At 42.7% G+C, this 22,069-nt stretch overlaps 1 protein-coding gene across 1 annotated transcript in view; it reads left to right on the forward strand.

The window, feature by feature from the left end:
* The window catches only part of RAB3B (RAB3B, member RAS oncogene family), a 56,229-nt gene that overhangs the window by 16,724 nt on the left and 17,436 nt on the right, over window positions 1–22,069 (forward strand). The window contains exon 2 of the mRNA XM_052637666.1: window positions 19,389–19,507. Coding sequence (XP_052493626.1) covers window positions 19,389–19,507 — 119 coding nt within the window. The remainder of the gene's footprint in view (window positions 1–19,388; window positions 19,508–22,069) is intronic.

Consider the following 22,069-nt stretch of genomic DNA (forward strand, 5'->3'; position numbering starts at 1 on the left):
GACTCTGTGTTAATGACGCAGAGACTTTGAGCTCAGGCCCAGGAGGTGGTGGGGAGGGAGACGATGGAGGGGTCAAGTCCAAGCGGGTGTCTATGCTCCCTTTCTTGAGCACCCCAACGACTGCCCCTAGCTTAAAACTGAGGGTCACCCTTTGTTCTCAGTTCTGGTCCTACTTATCCAGTTGTTCATAAAAACTATCAGTTCTATCCTCCAAATTTCTCTTGTATGCATCCCCTCCTCAGTTCTGTGCCCTAAATATTAACCAGGGCAATCTGAGCCTGGCTGTCCTTCTGTCCCTTTCCTACCTCAGATTCTTGTTCTCTTCTCCTTAGACTGTATCTGGAGCCTGAATGGATCTCCCTGCCCTCAGCCTTGCTTCCTTCACATGCTCGCTGATCACTGTCACTGCATGGCTTTAAACCAGGGAGGGCTGCCCATCCATACCCAGGAAACTGCTTTGCCTGGCATTCCAGGCCCTTCCTTACCTTCCCAGTTCCATCTTCAGTCACTCACCTTTCAGTCAGTCCACACTGCACCCTTGTGTTTTCCAAACTGCCAATCCAAACATAGGATGTGCTTTAAAAAACCCCAAAGTTTATTTTTTAGGATAGTTTTAGATTGCAGAAATTTTGCAAACAGTATTGCAGACAGTTCCCATTTACCCCATCCCCAGTTTCTCCTTTTATTACCTTATTACACTAGTATGGTACATTTGCGCTAATTAACCAATATTGATATCTTATTATGAACTGATATCGACAATTTATTCATATTTCCTTAGTGTTTTTTTTTTTTTTAATCTAATATCCCCCTTCTGTTCCAGGATCCCATCCAGGATGCCATATTACACTTAATTGTCATGTCTCCTTAGGCTCCTCTTGGCTGTGAGAGTTCAATTCAGTTCAGTCGCTCAGTTGTGTCCAACTCTTTGCAACCCCATGAATCACAGCACACCAGGCCTCCCTGTCCATCACCAGCTCCCTGAGTTCACTCACACTCACGTCCATCAAGTCAGTGATGCCATCCAGCCATCTCATCCTCTATCATCCCCTTCTCCTCCTGCCCCCAATCCCTCCCAGCATCAGAGTCTTTTCCAATGAGTCAACTCTTCGCATGAAGTGGCCAAAGTACTGGAGTTTCAGCTTTAGCATCATTCCTTCCAAAGAAATCCCAGGGCTGATCTCCTTCAGAATGGACTGGTTGGATCTCCTTGCAGTCCAAGGGACTCTCAAGAGTCTTCTCCAACACCACAGTTCAAAAGCATCAATTCTTTGGCACTCAGCTTTCTTCACAGTCCAACTCTCGCATCCATACATGACCACAGGAAAAACCATAGCCTTGACTAGACGGACCTTTGTTGGCAAAGTAATGTCTCTGCTTTTGAATATGCTATCTAGGTTGGTCATAACTTTCCTTCCAAGGAGTAAACGTCTTTTAATTTCATGGCTGCAGTCACCATCTGCAGTGATTTTGGAGCCCCCAAAAATAAAGTCTGACACTATTTCCAATGTTTCCCCATCTATTTGCCATGAAGTGATGGGACCAGATGCCATGATCTTTGTTTTCTGAATGTTGAGCTTTAGGCCAACTTTTTCACTCTCCACTTTCTCTTTCATCAAGAGGCTTTTTAGTTCCTCTTCACTTTCTGCCATAAGGGTGATGTCATCTGCATATCTGAGGTTATTGATATTTCTCCCAGGAATCTTGATTCCAGCTTGTGCTTCTTGCAGCCCAGCGTTTCTCATGATGTACTCTGCATAGAAGTTAAATAAGCAGGGTGACAATATACAGCCTTGACGTACTCCTTTTCCTATTTGGAACCAGTCTGTGGTTCCATGTCCAGTTCTAACTGTTGCTTCCTGACCTGCATATAGGTTTCTCAAGAGGCAGGTCAGGTGGTCTGGTATTCCCATCTCTCTCAGAATTTTCCACAGTTTATTGTGATCCACACAGTCAAAGGCTTTGGCATAGTCAATAAAGCAGAAATAGATGTTTTTCTGGAACTCTCTTGCTTTTTCCATGATCCAGCGGATGTTGGCAGTTTGATCTCTGGTTCCTCTGCCTTTTCTAAAACCAGCTTGAACATCAGGAAGTTCACGGTTCACGTATTGCTGAAGCCTGGCTTGGAGAATTTTGAGCAGTACTTTACTATCGTGTGAGATAAATGCAATTGTGCGGTAGTTTGAGCATTCTTTGGCATTGCCTTTCTTTGGCATTGGAGTGAAAACTGACCCTTTCCAGTCCTGTGGCCACTGCTGAGTTTTCCAAATTTGCTGGCATATTGAGTGTAACACTTTCACAGCATCATCTTTCAGGATTCGAAATAGCTCAACTGGAATTCCATCACCTCCACTAGCTTTGTTCATAGTGATGCTTTCTAAGGCCTACTTGACTTCACATTCCAGGATGTCTGGCTCTAGGTGAGTAATCACACCATCGTGATTATCTGGGTCATGAAGGTCTTTTTTGTACAGTTCTTCTGTGAGAGTTCGGATACAGTTTTTTGCTACTTCCTTCCCCTTCTCCAGAGATGACCTCTCCTCCTCATTTCCCACCAGCAAACTTCCATTTGACTTAAAGACTCGGTTCAAGTCTAAGCTCCTCTGAGACTCTTTTCCTGACCCACCTCTCCCTGAGCCTGGGTTTAGGGCCCCTCCTTTAGTTCTCATACTTACCAGCTATATTGCATGTATCTGGAACTTGTCTGTCTTCCTCTCAGATTGAAAGCTCCCTGAGGGCAAGGGCCAAGTCTGATATAGATCCACAGTTCCATCACACAGCACAGGGCCTGGCAAGGAGTAGGCATTCAGTAGAAGTTGTTAAAATGAAATTGAGTTCTCAGGTTGTACTTTACACCTCTCAAAGTCAAGGCCAGCATTCTCTATGCACCTCACCATACCCGACCCTTCCCTTGGCCCCAGATTAAGTTTTACCGCCCCCCAGGGAACCTCCTCTGTACAGTTCTGCCCATCAGTGGCTGGGAGGCCTGGGCTTTCTCTCGGGTTAGCCTCTCTGGAATGGACATGCTGCTTTCTTACTTGCTGTCCTTTCGTTGCCCTCTGGACACTAGTCTGGTCAGATCATCTGGTATATCTGATCTCATTTGATCCTGAGAGGTCTTGTCATCCTCATTATATACATGAGGACACTGAGGCCCAGAGAAGTAAAGCATTTGTGCTTTATCAGAGGTAACATGGCTGGATTACATGAGACTCGAACCCCAACTTTGGTGACTCACCTCCAAGCCTGGGCTCTTCCCACTGGACCACACAATTTCTGCATATAAATACTGAGACCTAACCACAGCAATAGTTAAGTGCTGCCGTGAGCCATTCCAGGACACCCCAGCCTCTTCTGCAGGGACGGTACTAATAGGGCTTCAGGTTGAACCCACAGTGCCATAAACTGGCTGAAGCTTTCAGTTTTCTCTGCTGGGACTTGGGGAGGAAGAGATAAGGGAAATAAGAGAGAAGAGAAAGAGTGATTGGAGAAAATCAGAGGTGATTCTAAGGTTGGATTTTGTGTTCGGGCTCCCATGAGATGCCATTTTGTGGGGAGAGAAAACGTTCTCTCTGGCTACTGTCCTCCCCTACTGCTGTGTTGCTGTGTTAACTGATTGAGCCCAAGGCTGGCCTGGAAATTTACCACCAGCAGAGGCATAATTAGACCTCTAATTTCCTTCCAGGGAAGTCTGCTCAGGCAGTTAGCATCCCTGCTTTCTTGGATTCCTCTCTCTTCACACTTTTCTACAGCTCCAGCTCTCCGGGAATCCAAGGCCTGTCCTGCATATGACACCAGGGGAAGAACCACAGATTAAAAGCACAAAGTGTCAATTAAATGATTGTGACTAATGTTTATTCAGAACTTTACAGCTGCCCAAGCACTATCACAACATTCATCTCATTTTATCCTCCCAACAACACCAAAGAAAGGATATTTGCTTTGCAGCTAACTAGTTGGCTCTGACTTAGATCTGGTTCAAGGTCAGGTGCCAGGAAGTGGCAGAACTGGAATTTGAATTCAGATGTGCTTAACCCCCAAATCTAGACTCTTAACCGCTGCCCCTCACAGAACCCACTCATTAATACTTACTGTGTTTAATTAAATGAAGTATAAATGCTGAAGGACAGTAAAATTAATGGGATGATGAGAATGAGGATTTTAAGTGGCTTCTTGGAGGAGGTGGTTCACCCACACTCCTGAGATGGAAACTAAAATGGTGCCAAGGCATATAATTAAATATATATACTTATTCCCAAAGGGATTTTTAAAAACTATTTTGATTTATTTATTTGGCCTTGTTGGGTCTTAGTTGCAGCATGTGGGATCTTCAGTCTTCATTGAAGCATGCAGCATTTGGGATCTTTAGTTGTGGCAGGCGAACTTTTAGTTGCAGCAAATGGGATCTAGTTCCCTGATGAGGGGCCAAACCCAGTCCCCCTACACTGGGAGCATGAAGTCTTAGCCTCTGGACCACCAGGGAAGCCGCTCCTAAAGGGATTTAAATGGCAGAGAGAGATTAGACAGAATGAAGAACTTCATCTTTCATCTTTTCTATGCTGCTCCAAATTACTTTCCAGCAATTCAGTTAATCCTATAGAACAAAAAGCAAAGCAAAAAAAAAAAAAAAAGAAGAAGAAGAAGAACTAGAAGAGTTTGTAGTCTGGTGGAGGAGACAGTCACCTTGGCAATTCATACGTGATTTCATTAGAGAGAGGGTAGAAAAGGGTTTAGGAAGGCTGTGAGGTCAGATTGTCTGATTCAGATTTTTATCTAGCTATATGACCTAAGGCAAGTATTTAACCTCAGGAACTTCATCTGTAAAATAGTTGTGATAATAGAACCTCTCTCAAAAAGTTGTAAGAATTAGCATAGTACCTGGCATGCTCTTATTCTCAATAAATGGCAATCAGTCATCACTTCTGCTTGTGGGTATTGGAGAAAATGAATTGGGAAGGAAGCATTTGAACTGAATTCTGATTGGTAAGTGGTGACAAGTTCAGCAGGGCAGGGGATCAGGGTGTTCCAGTCAGAGGGGCCAGAATCAGAAAAGCAAGGAGACTTTGAAGAACACAATGTTTGGGACCTGGGGAACAGCCTAGGATGGTTAGAACCTGAGGAGAATGTAAGAGATGGCATAAACTTAAGGCAGTGAAACTGTTAGATTAAAACAATCAGGAATAAATGTAACATTTTAGTATTCTGGAAGTCACTCTAGCACAGGGGTTAAACTCCTACCTCCAACATTTGTTAGTTTGGGCAAGTACTAACACATGTTGTGCCTCAGTTTCTTTCCTACATGCCTCAAAGAGCTGATTGTGAGGGTTGATGAATAATGAAAAAAAAAAATGTTTGTCACACTGCCTAACACTTAGTAGGTAGTCAATTCATGCTAGCAATTATTATTACTCTTGCTATTGTTATTACTACTACTATTGCTCTTTACAGAGGTAGAAGGGGCCCTAAAAATCATCTAAAGATGGAAAACCCAAGGCCCAGAGTGTGAGGGGTGAGGTGGGGGAGCTGGTATTCATAAACCCACAAAGCAAGTTAGTGGTAGAATTGAATCATACCCAGGCCTCCTGACTTCCAGCCTGTACCATGTGGCTCCCTTATTGTCAGGCTGCCTCTGACAGGTCCCTCCTCCCTCTTTACATGATGGTCTCCCCTCCCTTGTAAATAAATTTCAAGGCATTTGCTTTGTAGAGCTGAGTGTTTATTCTATTTTTAGAACACTGTGGCACCTGTATGCAAATGATCCTCAGGGGACTTGTCTGCTATGGTGACTCAGGCCAACTCCCAAGAGAAAGCAGCTATGAGACCAAAGGGAAAGCCCAGCCCAGGGCAGGTTGGAGATCCTGGACTGTCTTTCTAAGTTAAGTCCCAGAAGTCCTAGGGAGTTCATTCTAGCCTATTAGCTGCCCTGTATATAGTAACTCTGTATGTCTCTGTTTAGAAATGAGTTCATAAGTGGGTCCCTGGACCAGGCTTTAGCCCAAGGTTTTGTCTTTGGCTAAAAAGGTTTTAGAATGTCATGTCAGAAGGTACCATGGAAGCCAGGCTGGTGGACATTTACATTTATTTAGCTTTTGTTGGCTCAGGTTCTGGGAAAATATTTCTTACTATCAGGAAAATGGAAGTAATTGGGGATTTGGAGAGAGAAAGGCTTTATCAAGACAACCTGATGGTTTTGCCCTGCTGAGCTGGAGAGAAATGGGACTCATGAGATGACACTGGAGAGAAATGGGACTCATGAGATGACCAGGAGGAGACAGCAAGGCCTCAAATTCATCTCCCATAAAAGTCGGTGTCCCCTGGCCCTTGGCATAAGCAGCAGTTTTCCCCATCCTCAAAAGCCTCACCATTTAGCACACACTTACTGAATGTCCCCTACACAACAGGTTGGGTGCGTACCTGTTAAGTCACTTCAGTTGTGTCTGACTCTTTGCAACCCTATGGACTGTAGCCCACCAGACTCCTCTGTCCATGGGATTCTCCAGGCAAGAATACTGGAGTGGGTTGCCATGCCCTCCTGTAGGGAATCTTCCCAACCCAGGGATAGAACCTTACATCTTAGATGTAAGATGTGTCTCTTCCATCTCCTATATTGGCAAGTGGGTTCTTTACCACTAGCGCCACCTAGAAGCCCCCTGTGTTGGGTGGGTACCACTAAATCCCTCAGTGGTTCCCTGTTCTCTTCTGGACAGTGTCCAGGTGCCTGGCATTCAAGACCTCCATGATCTAGTTCCAGCCTCACTTGCTATTTTAAGTACTGTGTTTTGAAAATTGAAAATGCTATCAATTGTAAGGTATATCCTTATTTCAGAGATGTTAAAATGTGAAACAAAAAAGGGCATCTTAGAATCCATATAATATTGTACTTTACACTTCAGTGAAAATGGAACTGCTTATACTTTCCCCAGATGCCATGCTGTTTTAGGCCTTTTTTTTTTTTTTTTTTTTAGCTGTTTATAATGGAAAATTTCAAACATACACTCAAGTAGGAAGACTAAGGAGTACTTGAGTACCATCATCCATCTACAACAATGATTAGCTTATGATTTGTCTTCCATATTTTTTCCCATGTTTCCTTCTCCCTGGACTATTCATAATAATAGCAACTGCCAGTGTTCATTATGAGTTTAGTTTTTCTTAACTATAAAAGTAATATATGCTCATTAGAAACACTTTGAGATTATATACAAACATAAAGAAGAAAATTTTACTGACACTGTGGTTGGTTTCTTTTCTATGAATTTTCAACATAATTGAGGTCATGATGTATATTCAATTTTATATCTTGTCTTTTTTAATGTAAAGCTATGACATGAATACAGCTAAAGTTGTTAGAAAATCTTTTAAAATATATTTTTAATGACTTCATAGTATTTTACAAGGAAAATGTACCATATCTATTCATTAATTCATTCATTAACAGTATTTGTTGCGTTTACCATATTTTGGTCACTCTGAACAGCGGCACAACAATGAGGTACAAGTTCTGGCCTCTCAAAGTTTAGTTGTTCTCTATTGTTTGAACATTTAACTACTTTCCAACTTGGGGCTGTTATGGATCACATTGCAGTGATCAGTGATCATCTTTGTATATAAAACTCTTCCTCAGTTTCAGATTATATCCTTTGATAGACTTCCATTAGTGAGATTCCTATTGTACTCTACCTTTGCCAGCATCGAATATTATCTTAGTTTATGTTTAGCTAATTTAATAGATTAAAATGGTATCTCATTATTTCAAATGGCATTTCTCTGATTACTTATTGCACAGTCATCTATACATTTATTAACCATTTGTTTTCTTCAAATTGTCTGACAAGGGTCCTATTTTTATCACCAGCCATTTCTTAATATAAAACCTAACAATCATTTCCTTTTGCTTGCTGTTACCTGGGGATATATAATAAAGTATAATCTTGTTTCAAGTTTCTCTTTTTTCTCCTGGCCCTCTCCCACATCACTTCTTCTCCCATTTCTTCCTGTCTTGAAGGGGAGTTGGGTGAGTCACTGAAAGGATACAGCAGGTGGCAAATTAAGCAGATTCCCTAGGGAGAATCCTCAGACTGCTCTGAATAGTGCTGATGTCAATTGGGAGGCAAAAAGACTGAAGAGGAAATGGATTGGCAACTCTAATGCTAAATTTGTCCATGCAAAAGCACTGGGGTGTCAGGGATGATTGTTCTTTCAGCAGGCATCTTTAAAATACCTGCTAGTGCCCAGATCTGTCCTGGGTACTGATGAGGGCTTAGTAACTGGAGAAGACACAAATGAAGTAGGTCTTACTTAATAGTCAACTATGTACATGTCTAAGGCATTCAGACTAAATGGAGATGTCCAGCAGACAGTTGGAAATTTGTATCTGAAACTCAGAAGTAAGGGGCCCAGGGGATAAAGAGCCAGTTTAGGAGACACGAGCAGGAGGAGGTGCAGGGGAAGTGCTGGTGAAGTAAGGTTTCATAGAAACTGAGGTAAGGAGGGGTTTTGAGAAGAGGAGCAAGTATGGGGCATGTCATCTTTGTTATCTGAGGCAACAGAGAGATAATATTCCCCAGCTTTCTCTCATTTATTCATTCCTTTGTTCATTCAGTATTTTTGGAATACCTGCCAGGTGCCAAGCCTTGCTCTAGGTTGTTGCTGAGGCTATAGAAATGAAAGGCACGGCCCTGAGTCCACAGCCTACATGAGGAGATGTAGATGGGAGTTGAAACAAATCCCTGATATAGATTCTATGATCCATTCATTCAAGAACAGTTATTGAAGGGACTTCCCTGATGGTTCAGTGGTTACGAATCCACCTGCCAGTGCAGAGGACACCGTTCAATTGCTGGTCCAGGAAGATCCCACATACAGTGGAGCAACTAAGCCCATGAGCCACGACTGAGGCCGCCTCGCGCTAGAGCCCCTGCTTCACAACAGGAGAAACCTCCACAACGAGAAGCCCGTGTATGGCAGCTAGAGAGTAGTTCCCACTCACTGCAACTAGAGAAAGCCAGCCCAGCACGGCCGAAAATAAATAAATAAATATTGAAAACCTAAGATATGCCAGGCTCACTGAGGAGCAATGAAAGAAACCGCTATATCTTTAGTTTATCTGTGGGAAGTAAAATATAGTGCCTATATCTTAGTGGAAATCATTCGTATCTGTGAGAGGCTTTGAGGGTTTTGTGTGAGATCAATGCCCAAAATAAGAATGCAGGGTATTCACCTCTCTGGGGCTGGACTTCTCACCTGTAAAATGAGGGAGGTGACCCTATAGGTATCATATGTATCATCCTATAACCTCCCAAAGGATTTTGCCACATATGAGGTAGCTTCCCTGCTAGACTGAGAATTCTGAGGGCAGAAATCATGTGGGTCTTATTCACTGGCACAGTGTAGGCTCAGTAAATGTTTGTGGAATTGATTACTCTCACATATGTAATCAATTCCACAAGGGCTTTCTAACTTGAAGGTTCTGTGTTCTCCTATCACTAAAATAAAGCTCAGGTATATTTTGTGAGGGTCCAAAAAAATGATGATGAATTTTGATATTGGATCCCTAAGAACTTCCCAGAATAGGTGCCCTTTGACCTGGACCTCAAAGGTTAGATAGGAATTATGGTTGGCAGGGAAGTGCTTTTGAATACCCAATCCTGGGTTCCAGTAACCTCTTTTCCTGCCTGCTGTCCTCAAGGATCTCTACCTGTGACTGAACTCCTTGGACTCCAATCTTCTTATCTGTAAATCAATAGTGACAATAATTCATAGTGTGCTGGAAAGAATACTGGAGGTGGAGTCAGAATATTTGCATTTGAGTCCCAGCCTAGCCAAAAAGATAAGTAGCTGTAACATCTTAGGAAAGTCACTTTACTTCTCTGAGTTGCAATTTCGCTACATGCAAAATAAAGCAATCAAGACTGGATGAACTCAAAGACTGGTTTCTTCTGACTCTCAAAAATTTGTATCACAAGGTCATTGTTAGAATCCAATGAGATGATACAACAAAAATGCTTATAAACTGTAGGTGCTCCAAGTGTGGTCTATACTACTGAGGACAGATGGGTGTAACACCAAGCCGACTTTAAGGGGACACTCTTTCCTTTCCTCAATCCTTTGATTCTCCTCGGCTCCACTGAATGTCCCTGAAAAGCTCCCTCCTTCTGCTTTCCTCCCATTCCTATGGGACATGATGCCTCGGCTCCCAGGTGCTACAGAATACAAAGGGCTTGGAGTTTGGCAGCTGTGGGTCAGGGTGTAGGATGAGGGGAGAACCAGCTCAGAAGCTCTTATTACCTGCCTTCCTGGTGCTCATCATCCCCCCACCTCCACCCCCATAACCTCACCTGGAGGGAATGACCTAAAGAGGGGCAGGAAGAAGTTTGACTGGCAAGCATGTATATAATGGGGCAGGATCCAAGCAAGGACAGACGCCCCAGAGATAACCTCTTCCTAGCTGTGTGACTTCTTAAGTCTGTCACTGCTCTGGGCCTTCCTCTTTTGTCTAATAACTTGGAAAGGAATCAGAAAGAAGAGGGGACCCTTTTCTCACAGGTGATTTTCCTACCAATCCAGAGTTTCTAAATGAGTTTTCTGTCCTTAGCACAGAATCAGCCTTTGAGTTTCATTCACCAGCATTCTTATTAAGTGCCTACTATGTGCTGGGTGCTATAATTGAGGACCTGGGATATAATTTAGCTTTAAATAAATATTGGGTCTCAGAGGAGACAGATGAATAACCCAGTAACTTTAATAAATGTGATACATGCAATGATCTAATGCCAAACAAAAGAGGGCAGAGAAAGAAGTTACTTTGTCAGGGGAGAGGAGGTCAAAGACAGTTCAGAGGATGTGACCTTGAATAAAGTTGTGAATCATAAAGGAGAAAGGGGATTTCAGGCAAAGATCAGCGTATCAGATTAAGGTCCAAGGGTGTGAAGGAGCAGTGTTTGGAACACCACAAGTAGTTAGGCAAAGCTGAAACTCACTGGTTCAGTAGAATGGGAGGGAAGGAACTGGAAGGGAAGCCTGAATCAATCCTGAAGGGTCTGCTTTCTACTGAGATGCTTGTAGCTTATGAGGTGGCCGGTGGGAAGTGAAGGGAAGGATTTAGACCAAAAGAGATGAGATTTAGAAAGACCCATCTGACATTCATTGTGCTCTATCAGAAATGTTGCAGTCACTCCCAAAGTTCACCCTTTCAGTCCTTTTCAAATATTTATTGGAAATCTCCCTGCCCCCTGTGCCAGTGCTATGCCAGGCACTGAAGACCAAAGAATAAGCAAAACCAGACACCTTGTTCTTATGGTCCTTGCAGTTTGGCAGGGGAGACAGTCTTTAATCAAATAATTACACAAATAAATGCAAAATTACAGTGAGGATGAGTGCTACAAAGGAGAAGTACATGGTGCCAGGAGAGGATGTAATTGTGGCATTTGACATTGCCAGGATGGTCAGGGCAGCTTCTCAGCTGAGCTGAGCTCCAGAGGAAGAGTGTTGCCTCAGGGAAAGGTGCTAGAAGGCTCTGTGGGAATGGCCTCTCCTGCTTTAAAGTCCCCATTCAATACATGTTTCTCTTTACAGTAAATAGACACTATAGAGTTTAAGCAGGTATGTATAATAGTCAACCTTGTATCTTCAGGACCTAACCAACACTTACCACAGAATCAGTGCCCAGTGAAGATTTGGGAAAAAAAGAAAGGAAAAGAATGAAAATCCTTTAGGCACTTTAGATGTTTGGAGATGGCAGTACCCTTCCTCAGATCTGCTTTCTTGCTTCAGCTGCTCGTCCCATGACACTGTTTCAAGTTCCTGTCACTGTTCTTTCCGGTCATCCCGTTTGATTGTGGCTCCTGTGACAGGTGATTTGAAACATCAGGGATGGGGTCCAGTGCCAAGAACATTTGTCTCTTGGAGCCAGAAGACCTGGTTTTATTTAAGCCTCTTTCCATCATTTACCTCTACAAGTCTCAGGTTTGTTTGTTTTTTTTAATATGGAATGGAGATATTGGTTCTTCTCTCCTAGGATTTCTCTGGGAACTAACTGAGATAATAAGAAAAAAATACTTTGTAAACTCTAAGAGCTAAACAAACATAGGACTTAAATATTTGGAGGGCTGCCACATGAGTGAAAAATTAGATTTATTCTTTGGGTCTCCAGAGAACAGAATTAAATCAATGGACAGAAATTACCACATGCAGCTTTCAGCTCAACAGAAGGAAGATATGCTGTAATACTCAGAACGGTCCATCAGTGGAGTGGCTGCCTTTTGAGGTGGTAGGCATCTAACACTGGGAACACTTAATGCAAGTATGCTATAGAAGGAATTCGTTTTTTAAGTAAGTGGGTGGATTGAGTAACTTCTAAGATTTACTTTTAATTTTAGAATTCAACAGTCTGATAGTTAAGACACGTGGAGGAGCTGGGAGAGGGCATATGTGGCCAAGAGAGTACATGAACAGACATATGGAGCAGAAAAGAGTATTGCATGTGTGGGTGACAATATGGAAATTCCAGAAATGATGGATTTGTGTTGGATCAATGATTCAGTGGGAAATAAAGAAGGTAACTAATATTGGTTGAACACCTGTGTGCCAGACACGTGACTCCAATTAAGCTTTGTGGGTGATTTCCAGCCCTTTCCTATGGTGGAGGAGAGATGTTGGCCTTAGGGAACCTTAGACATGGTTGGAGGTTCTCCTGTCTGGAAGTGGGCTGGGTCCTATCCTGAGGAGCGGAGAAGAATTCAGACTATACAGTCTGGTTGGGCTATAAGCTGTGTAAACAATACATAAGCTTCTGTCAAAACACAGAATGTCAATCCTGACTCTACTTCCTTATAGTTTGTGACTCTAGCAAGTTACTTAAACTCTGTGACCCTCAGTTAATTCACATATAAAATGGGGACTCAAACTTGTCCTGCTTCAGGCTGATGTAATAGTTAAGAGGAATAACCTACAGCAAAGGACATTCTGGGAAGAGGACAGGCTTTGGAATCAGACCTAGGTTTGAATCTCAGTCTGCCATGAACTGGTTACAAGATCTTAAATTTTCCTTATCTGTAAGTACAGATAACAATATTTCAAGGCTGTTTTGAAAATTAAGTAAAATAGGAAAAGTGCTTAGCATAGTGCCTGGCACTTAGCAGGTTTTATTTGGTTAGTACAAATAATAAGGTCCCATATATGAAGCAATATTTTTTTGTGTGAAGCACTTATTGAAGTGCCTGGCACATAGTAGGTGTTCAGTTGATGTTATCTCCCTTCTCTCTGGCCCCCGTGTCTGTCAGTCACACTGACAGGGCTGCTGGAGGCCAGGGCAGTGGCTTGCGTATCGTCGTGTCCAGTCTCCAGCATAGTGCTCTGCCCATATAAGAGCTCAATGAATGTCTGCTTCGTAGAAGTGAATCAATTGCTCTTGATGACACAATCTCCTTCTTCAAGTAGACAGTGAGTCATGCCTCTTTTTTTTTTCCTTCTTCCTGTCTCCTCTTTGGTTCTATTTCTGACTCTCATCAGTGGGAGGGGAATCAATGTTCATCAAAGTGATTTTTAAAAATAAAAGAGAGAGGGAGTTTCAGGAGCGATTCTCTGGGCTACTTTCCATTGAGCACAGGATAGTGAGAGCTGGACTGTTGTTTCCAACCTTGCTTTTCTTTAGGTGAAAAACAACAATATTGACAGTAGTAAGCACAGCTACTATAAGCTTTATTACACACCTACTATGTGCCTGGCACTCTCCCAAGCTCTATGAATACATTATCTCTAATCCTCACCTCATGCGAAGAGTTGACTCATTGGAAAAGACTTTGATGCTGGGAGGGATTGGGGGCAGGAGAAGAAGGGGACGACAGAGGATGAGATGGCTGGATGGCATCACTGACTCGATGGATGTCAGTCTGAGTGAACTCCGGGAGTTGGTGATGGACAGGGAGGCCTGGCGTGCTGTGATTCATGGGGTCGCAAAGAGTCGGACACGACTGAGCGACTGAACTGAACTGAACTGAACTGAATCCTCACACAACCACTTCAGGACTGGTATTATTATTTTGCAGACAAATACTATTTGATTTCACTTATAGGAGATACCTAGAATAGTCAAATTCATAGAGTCAGAAGGTACATTGGTAGATGCCAGGGGTGGGGGTTTGGGGAGGGGGAATGGGTAATTTATGTTTAATGGGGACCGAGTTTCAGTTTAGGAAGGGGATGGGTGATGGTGACAGTTGGCCGACAATGTGAATGTACTTAGTGCTACTGAACTGTAGAGTTAAATATGGTTAAAATAGTTTTATATTATGTGACTTTTACCACAATAAAAAAGATTAAAGAAAAGGACTGATATTATTGTCACCACTTTATTAATGAGGAAATTAAGCCTTAGAAAAGTTAATAATACAAGGGACAAATACTCCTATACTTGAGTACCTAGTATGAGCTAGACATTTAAAAAAAATCTTACTTAATTACAAACACCCTACAAAGTAGGTATTATTATTTTTATTCAAATTGTGAAGAAACTGAGCCTCAGAGAGATGAAAAAACCAAGCCATCCAAAATCACACAGCTAATGATAGGAAAAACTGCGAGTCAGACCAAAGCCTGCTCAACTTTTAATTCATCCATTCCCTTTCTGTCTGTCCATTTTCTGCTCTTTGAGGGAAGCTTCATATTGAGGGGCTTCCCAAGTGGCTCAGTGGTAAAGAACCAACCTGCCAATGCAGGAGATGTGGGTTTGATCCCTGGGTTGGGAAGATCCCCTGGAAAAGGAAATGACAAGCCACTCCAGTATTCTTGCCTGGAAAATCCCATGGATAGAGGAGTCTGGTAGGCTACAGACCATGGGGTCGCAAAAGAGTTAGACACACTAAGCAAGTAAACAATGACAACAACGACAAATCATATTTAGACCCTGAATGGGTGCTGCCCTGAGCAGGTCTGAATGAGAGCAGGGTGGCCCATGGCATAAGACTTGTTCAGTCCTGCTGAGCAGACCCTGGGAACCTGGCCCTGCTCCTAGGGCTGACTGTGGAAGGACAAAAACAACGCCTAAGTGGCACCCATGCTGTATAAGGAACTGTTCCAAGCATTTTGGATATAATAACTTTCTTAATCTTTGTGGTAACTTTGTGAAATAGGTATTGTTATAGATGTTATAGGCCTATTGTTATAGACCACTTTATAGATGAAAAAACTAAGGCCCCCAAAGGAAAATTGCCCCAGGAGAGAATTATCCAAAAGTGTGAATACTAGGACACAGGAATCATTGTGAATCATTTTAGAAGCTGCCTACCATTGTCACAAAGTTAGTAAGTGCTAGAATAGGGGTTCAGAGAAGGCATTGGCACCCCACTCCAGTACTCATGCCTGGAAACTCCCATGGACGGAGGAGCCTGGTAGGCTGCAGTCCATGATGGGGTCGCTAAGAGTTGGACACGACTGAGCGACTTCACTTTGACTTTTCACTTTCATGCACTGGAGAAGGAAATGGCAACCCACTCCAGTGTTCTTGCCTGGAGAATCCCAGGGACAGAGGAGCCTAGTGGGCTGCCGTCTATGGGGTCTGCACAGAGTCGGACACGACTGAAGCAACTGAGCAGCAGCAGAATGGGGGTTTACACCCAGAAGTCTACTCGAAAGACCACGCTCTTAACCTCAAAACTATATGGCCTTTTTGTTTAGCAAGTGGTGATTGAATCCCTGATGTGTGCCTAGCCCTGTCCAAGGCACTGAGAGTGTAGAGGTAAAACTAATTCCTTGTCCAAGCTTATTTATTATTCTATACCAGGATTTCCAATTAACTGGGCATCAGTTGAGTAGCTGGATTCTTTGTCAAAGAGATGGAGCACAGGTCCAGACTCCAGGTAGAGATGGGAGACTGGAAACTGTCACAGAGAAGTGGTACAATGCAGGTGGAGTGAGGAGAAATGAGACCTGCTGGCAGTGCAGTTGCTCAAAAATCCTGCTTGGGCCTTTAGATCCCTAGTCTGGACAGGTCGCTTAGTTCTAAACCCTATAGAACAAGATTTGAGGCCTGAGCCTGTACACTGGTAGAAAGAATCTCATCTGTCTCATTGGCTCTGAGGAGTTCAGGAAGTAGAGGTAAGAGCTGCTGCAGTGGTTCATAGGTACACACACACAGAGCTTTTGTGTAGATATAACAGGAGTATCTCTCTAATATTAGTGCCTAAGATTCCTGTGTTAGTGTTTACTCACTCACCCTCACTCATGCACACTCACTCCTCCATCTCTTCATTCATTTTTAAATTCATTCATCTACTCACCCATTCTACACTACTCATTCATGACACCCATCTACTCATTCATTCTACACTACTCATTCATTCTGCACTACTCATCCATGAGCTGGATACAATTCTATTTGCCAGAACTCTTAGGGAGAAGTACTGTATGTGGTCAGAACCAATACTCTGATAAGCTGCTTGAAGTAAAGAGTAAGACACTCCCAAACCATGCTCAACAAACAGGAGATGGTGACTCAAATGCTCTTCCATGATGGTGGATGTGTTAAATGCAGACTGTTTTGCTGAGTAATGTGCAAGTCTGGGTCAGAGCTGAGTTGCACAGGACATGAAGAAGCTGAGCCTTGCCAAAAAAATAACTGATCTGTTTGCCATGTCTGTAAGTCACCCCTTAAATACTTGTTGAATCTATTTCTACTGCATCTCCACTTCTACCACTCTAGTTCAAATACATCTTAGGTCTCACCTGAGCCATTGCAAAGATCTCACCAACCAGCCTGCCTGGTTGCCATCTCTACTTCCTCCAGTTTGTTCTCCACGTCACAGTCAAAGCAATTTTTCTAAAGTTCAGATAAAATCATGTTAATATCCTACCTCAAAATCTTTGATCCTAAAAAGATCAAATTCAAATTCCGTAGCACTGCGTTCAAAGCTCTTTCTAGTTTCATTGCCTACTAATTTCCCACAATTCCTTAAGTTCTGGAGTAGTCATGGGAAAAAACTCTTCCTTATGTCAAAATACCTTTCCTTCACTTCTCTGCTTGGAAAATTCTTATTTAGGAAAAATCCCTGTTGTCTTCCTTCTATTACCAAGTAACCACATCTTTAGGTGATGCTGCTGGACTTGGTAGAGATCCCCTCCATGGGAGTGGTTATGCCATCCACCACATTTCCCATTCTCCTGGGCGTTTTATAGGATTGTGCTTTCTTGGGTGTGGGCATGTGACTTGCTTTGGTCAGTGAACAAGAAAAATGGAAGAGCCAAAACATGACTCACATATTTTCTTTCCTTCTCATAGCTGCTCTGTCAGTCTTTATCCTGGAACGAAGCAGACAAAGAGCAGAGCACCCAGCCAACTCTTAATGGATATGTAAAAATAGTGAAAGATAAAACCTTGTTATTGAAGCTGCTGAGATTTTGAGATTGCTTATTATTGAGTAACCCAGTCTGTCCTAACTGGTGCACTATCTCTGCTTTGACATCTTTCATAGCTACCCTAAATCACCATACTTCTACTTTATCTGAATTGTGTGACACATTTTCTGTATACCACTTATTTGATAGTGATGACATTGCTAATTATTAGTTTGGTGGTATGTCTTAGCCACCTCTATACTTTTGCTGAGCTTTCCTGAGGGCAAGGATGATGCTTGTTCCATTTCTGTATCACACAAATTATGATTCATAGCCAAGGCGAGATACTGAAATAGGTTGTAGGAGTCAGACAGACAGACTTGTTTTGAATCCCGATTCTTACATTTGATGGACAATCTCTGTGAACCTCAGTTTTCTCAACTGTAAAGTGGGAGTAATAATATGTACCTTACAGGGTTTTTCTAAAGTTTATGGATAATAGATGCAGCATATGTACTAATAATGGCATATTATAATTCTTTTGTTCCCCATTTTTTAAAATATCATTACGGGTAAGTAAGTAAGTAAAGTCGCTCAGTTGTGTCCGACTCGTTGCGATCCCATGGACTGTAGCCTACCAGGCTCCTCCCTCCATGGGATTCTCCAGGCAAGAGTACTGGAGTGGGTTGCCATTTCCTTCTCCAGGGGCTCTTCCCAACCCAGGGATTGAACCCGGGTCTCCAGCATTCCAGGCAGATGCTTTAACCTCTGAGCCACCAGGGAAGCCATTACAGGTAGTGTTCAGTAAATGTCTGTAGATAAACCTTTCATTGACTGAGGTATAATGGTATGTGCATCAGACTTGGAATCAGAAGTCCTAGATTTAAGACATAGCTTTTTTTTTTTTAACCAGCTTTGTGTCCTTGGGAAAGTCACTTACCCTCTCTGCAGTTTTGCATTCTCAACTATAAAATGTAAATACTGATCCTTACCTCTGAGAGACTTTTTGTAAAATTTAAATGAGGTAATATATGAGGAATCTTTTATATGTGCTCCAGTATCACACATCTAAAACTATAATGATAAGACTGATTGGTCCCTGACATGAGGACTGTGTGGACATTGTGAAGCACCCCAGAGTATTCCATTAACGCTTTATTGTGGGGTTTGGCTTAGCTTGTTTGTGTTTGTCTTTCCAACTAGACTGTGAGCTGCTTGAGATAAAGAATTGTCTTAGTCATATATTTTTTTTAGTGAAAATGTTTGTTTCTCCTTGTATAAATAATACATGTTTAGCATTAGAAGACAATAAAAATACCTGAAGAAAATGAAAATCCTGATAATTCTTATCTTTCTTACAGAGATAGACACTATTAACCTTCTGATGTGTTTCTTTCCAGTTTTCTTCTCTGCAAATATCATTATGAAGCTGACATTACATTGCACATACAAGCATTGTTCTATCTTATATAAATAAACACATAACCATTCTAAAGTTGGATAAAAAAAAAAAAAGTTGGACATATGTTAATGATACTTTTACACTGTTTAAATAGAGTTTTAACCAAAATTTTTATGCATAAATATTAATGCTAGTCTGATTTTCTATTTTTGTAAAAAAGTTTTTAGAAGGAAAAATTTCCATGTCAAAGGGTACAAATATTTTTAATACTCTTGAGACTTCCAAATTGATTTCCAGAAAGACTGAACCAAGTTCCATTCCCACAAACAAGGTGTAAGGTTGTACATCTTACTACATCCTTGTCTGTAACAAGAATTATAATTAAAAACAAAGAAAAATCTTTTAATATAATAATTATCTATTTACAGTTCTTTCGTGAAATGTTCTTTCCTCCTGCTCATTTTTCTACTGGGATTTTAATTATTTTCTTATTAATTTCTATGATGTTTCAAAAACCATTTTATTATAGTCTCCAAGTACAAGATAAATAATAGATGCTCCTTAAATATACTTTGGATTATTAGTTAGTTGTCCTAGGAACTTTTTAGAAACAAAAACAGACTTTCTATGAGGCTGACTCCTTCCTTTTCCCACCTAGGACACAGCTGGGCAGGAGCGGTACCGGACAATCACCACAGCCTATTACCGTGGAGCCATGGGCTTCATTCTGATGTATGACATCACCAATGAGGAATCTTTCAATGCTGTCCAAGACTGGTATGAGACTCATTCATTCATCCATCAGATTGTTCACGAAACTCTAGCATGTGCTAAGCCCTACGCTATGTGTTAGGGAAAACCAGATGAATAAGACATGGCTCCTGTCTTCACAACGTTCACAGGTGAGCAGAGAGGATAGATCAGTGAGCAGGCAATGACAATATCCTGTGACAGGTGCAGTGATGAGAGTGGTACCCAGGCTGTAGAAACCTAGCTTGGGGAGTTAGGGGATGTGTCCTGGAATTGCTGACATACATACTACGGTTTGAAGATGGGCAAGAATTGGCCAGAGGGACAAATGGATAAGAATGTTGCAGAAAAAGAGTACAGATGTGCAAAGGCAAGAAGGTAGGTGAGAGGGTAAGAAGAGCAGAGGTCGTGACGAATTTTATATGCTGGGGTAGGGAATCTGGATTTTATTTGTAGGTGAGGACATTTGAACCGGGAAACAACAGGTTCAGATGAGTGTTTTAGAAAAAATCATTCTGGACAGAGTACTAAGTGAATCCATATACTGTTTTCCTATAAAGTTTATCCCTTGGCTGGGGGGTGGGGGTCAAGTTCCTAACAGTTCAATATACAATAGAATCTGACACAATTCCCTAGAGGTATAGCCCAACCTCTGGGCCTCCAACCCCCCAGGCCACATCCCCATCTCTTGCATTGTTGCCTGAACTAAACCCCCCTAACCCCAATCCTGGAAAAACTGCCTTCCATCAAACCAGTCTCTGGTGCCAAAAAGGATGGAGACTGCTGACTTAATTCTTTCTCCCTGGAAAATTACTCACAAGGAGAAGGGAGCATGAAGAGAAGGAGAGGTGAAGAGGGAAGGCCAGGACTGGGTGTCCCTATTCAGTGGAGAGGATAAGAATGTGGAAGATGGAGAATCTGTGCCTGGTTCTTATCCAGTCAGAGAGGCAGAGCAGGCCGGGCACAGCACAGCAGTGCTGGCCAGTGCCAAGCTTGTCTTCTGCTCTTTCTTGCCCAACAGCTACCCTTTCAAGACTTCGCTTCTGCCAAGGAACAGTTGCCATGACTATGTGAGGCACCATTGGTTCCTTGGAGCCTTGAGCTGGGAGTGACCTTTCAGGCTGCCTACCTCCACTTTCCAGTTCTGAACAGCAGTCTAGGGTGCCACCCACATGCCTGTCACACATGTGTTCTCCTTCTCAGCCTCTTGGTCATTCCCTTCTTCCTCCTTTCTCCCTCTTTCCTTTTAACAACTCCTTTTCTCCGCCTTCCTTTTTTTCTCCTTTCCTCCCTTTTTTTCTCTTCCTCTCTCATTATACCTTTTTTCCCCTCCTGTTTTTTCCCCTTTCTTATTCTCTCCCTTCCCTCCAGTCATGACTTTTCTCTCCTCCTCCCTTGTCCCCTCTCTCTATCTCCTCCCATCCTCACCTCCCACCATGAAGAGATTAGCTCTTTCTTTAAGTATCTCCACACTGCCCATTCCCTGCCAGCCTTGACCTCCTTCCCTTTCTCCATCAGTCCCTGTTCATCCTGCCTCAGGAACACAGTGACTTTAACACCTGGTGACGATTCCTCCAAGAATAACCTAAGTTGCTAATCTAGGAGCTGAGAGTGGATGGAGGTGGGAGGAGGGAGGAAGATGACAGAAGAGTGGCACGGGAGGCACAGGGAGTTGGCTTCCGGTCCCTGCCTTGAGGCTGAAGACTGTCTGTCTTTTCCAAGCTCTGACCTTCAGTTTTGCCTCTGGGAAACTTGGTCCCAGCCTAGCACCCTTCTGCCATCAAAACCTCAGTGCCCAGCACAGAACCTGGCTCTCTGTAGTTTTACCACAAATGGTGGTTGACTGAATTCCATCTGTTGAGGAAGTGGCTTTTCACCCTTAAAGAGAAGATGGGTAGTGAAATCAGCTTGAGAAGCAGGGTTGGTAGTTGGTCCAGTCTGCAGTTAAGGTTGAGTTAGATTGAATGTCAGTATCAGGATAGGATCAGAGTTTATTTAGATCTGCTTCAGGATTAACTATTTGCTGGCTCCTTCCTTCATCAGACAGTCACTGACTTTGTGCTCTATGCTGGGCGGGGCTGGTACCACAAAGATGGGGCTTCCCTGGTGGCTCAGTGGAAAAGAATCCACCTGCCATTGCAGGAGACGTGGGTTTGATCACTGGTCTGGGAAGATCCCATATGCTGTGGAGCAGCTAAGTTCGTGCCCCATAGCTACTGAACCTGTGCCCTAGAGCCCGGGAGCTACAACTACTGAGCCCATGTGCTGCAGCTCCTGAAGCCTGCACTCTCTAGAGCCTGTGCTCTGCAACAAGAGAAGTCACGACAACGAGAAGCCTGTGCAGGGGATTGAAGAGTAGCCCCCACTCGCTGCAACTAGAGACAAGCTGGCATAGCAACAAAGACCCAGTACAGCCAAGAATAAAAAATAAACACATAAATAAAATTATATATAAAAAAGAATAAACCTATCTCTGCCCTCAAGGAGAGACATAAATCCAGCCAAATGTAATAACAGATGCCACAGTAAAGGTGTAGGGAAATAAAAGGGGGGGTAGGTAACTGTTCCTATGAGGTGTTGGGGAACAGA

The sequence above is a fragment of the Budorcas taxicolor genome, chromosome 3 (assembly GCF_023091745.1).
Source record: "Budorcas taxicolor isolate Tak-1 chromosome 3, Takin1.1, whole genome shotgun sequence".
Classification (NCBI taxonomy): Eukaryota; Metazoa; Chordata; class Mammalia; order Artiodactyla; family Bovidae; genus Budorcas; species Budorcas taxicolor.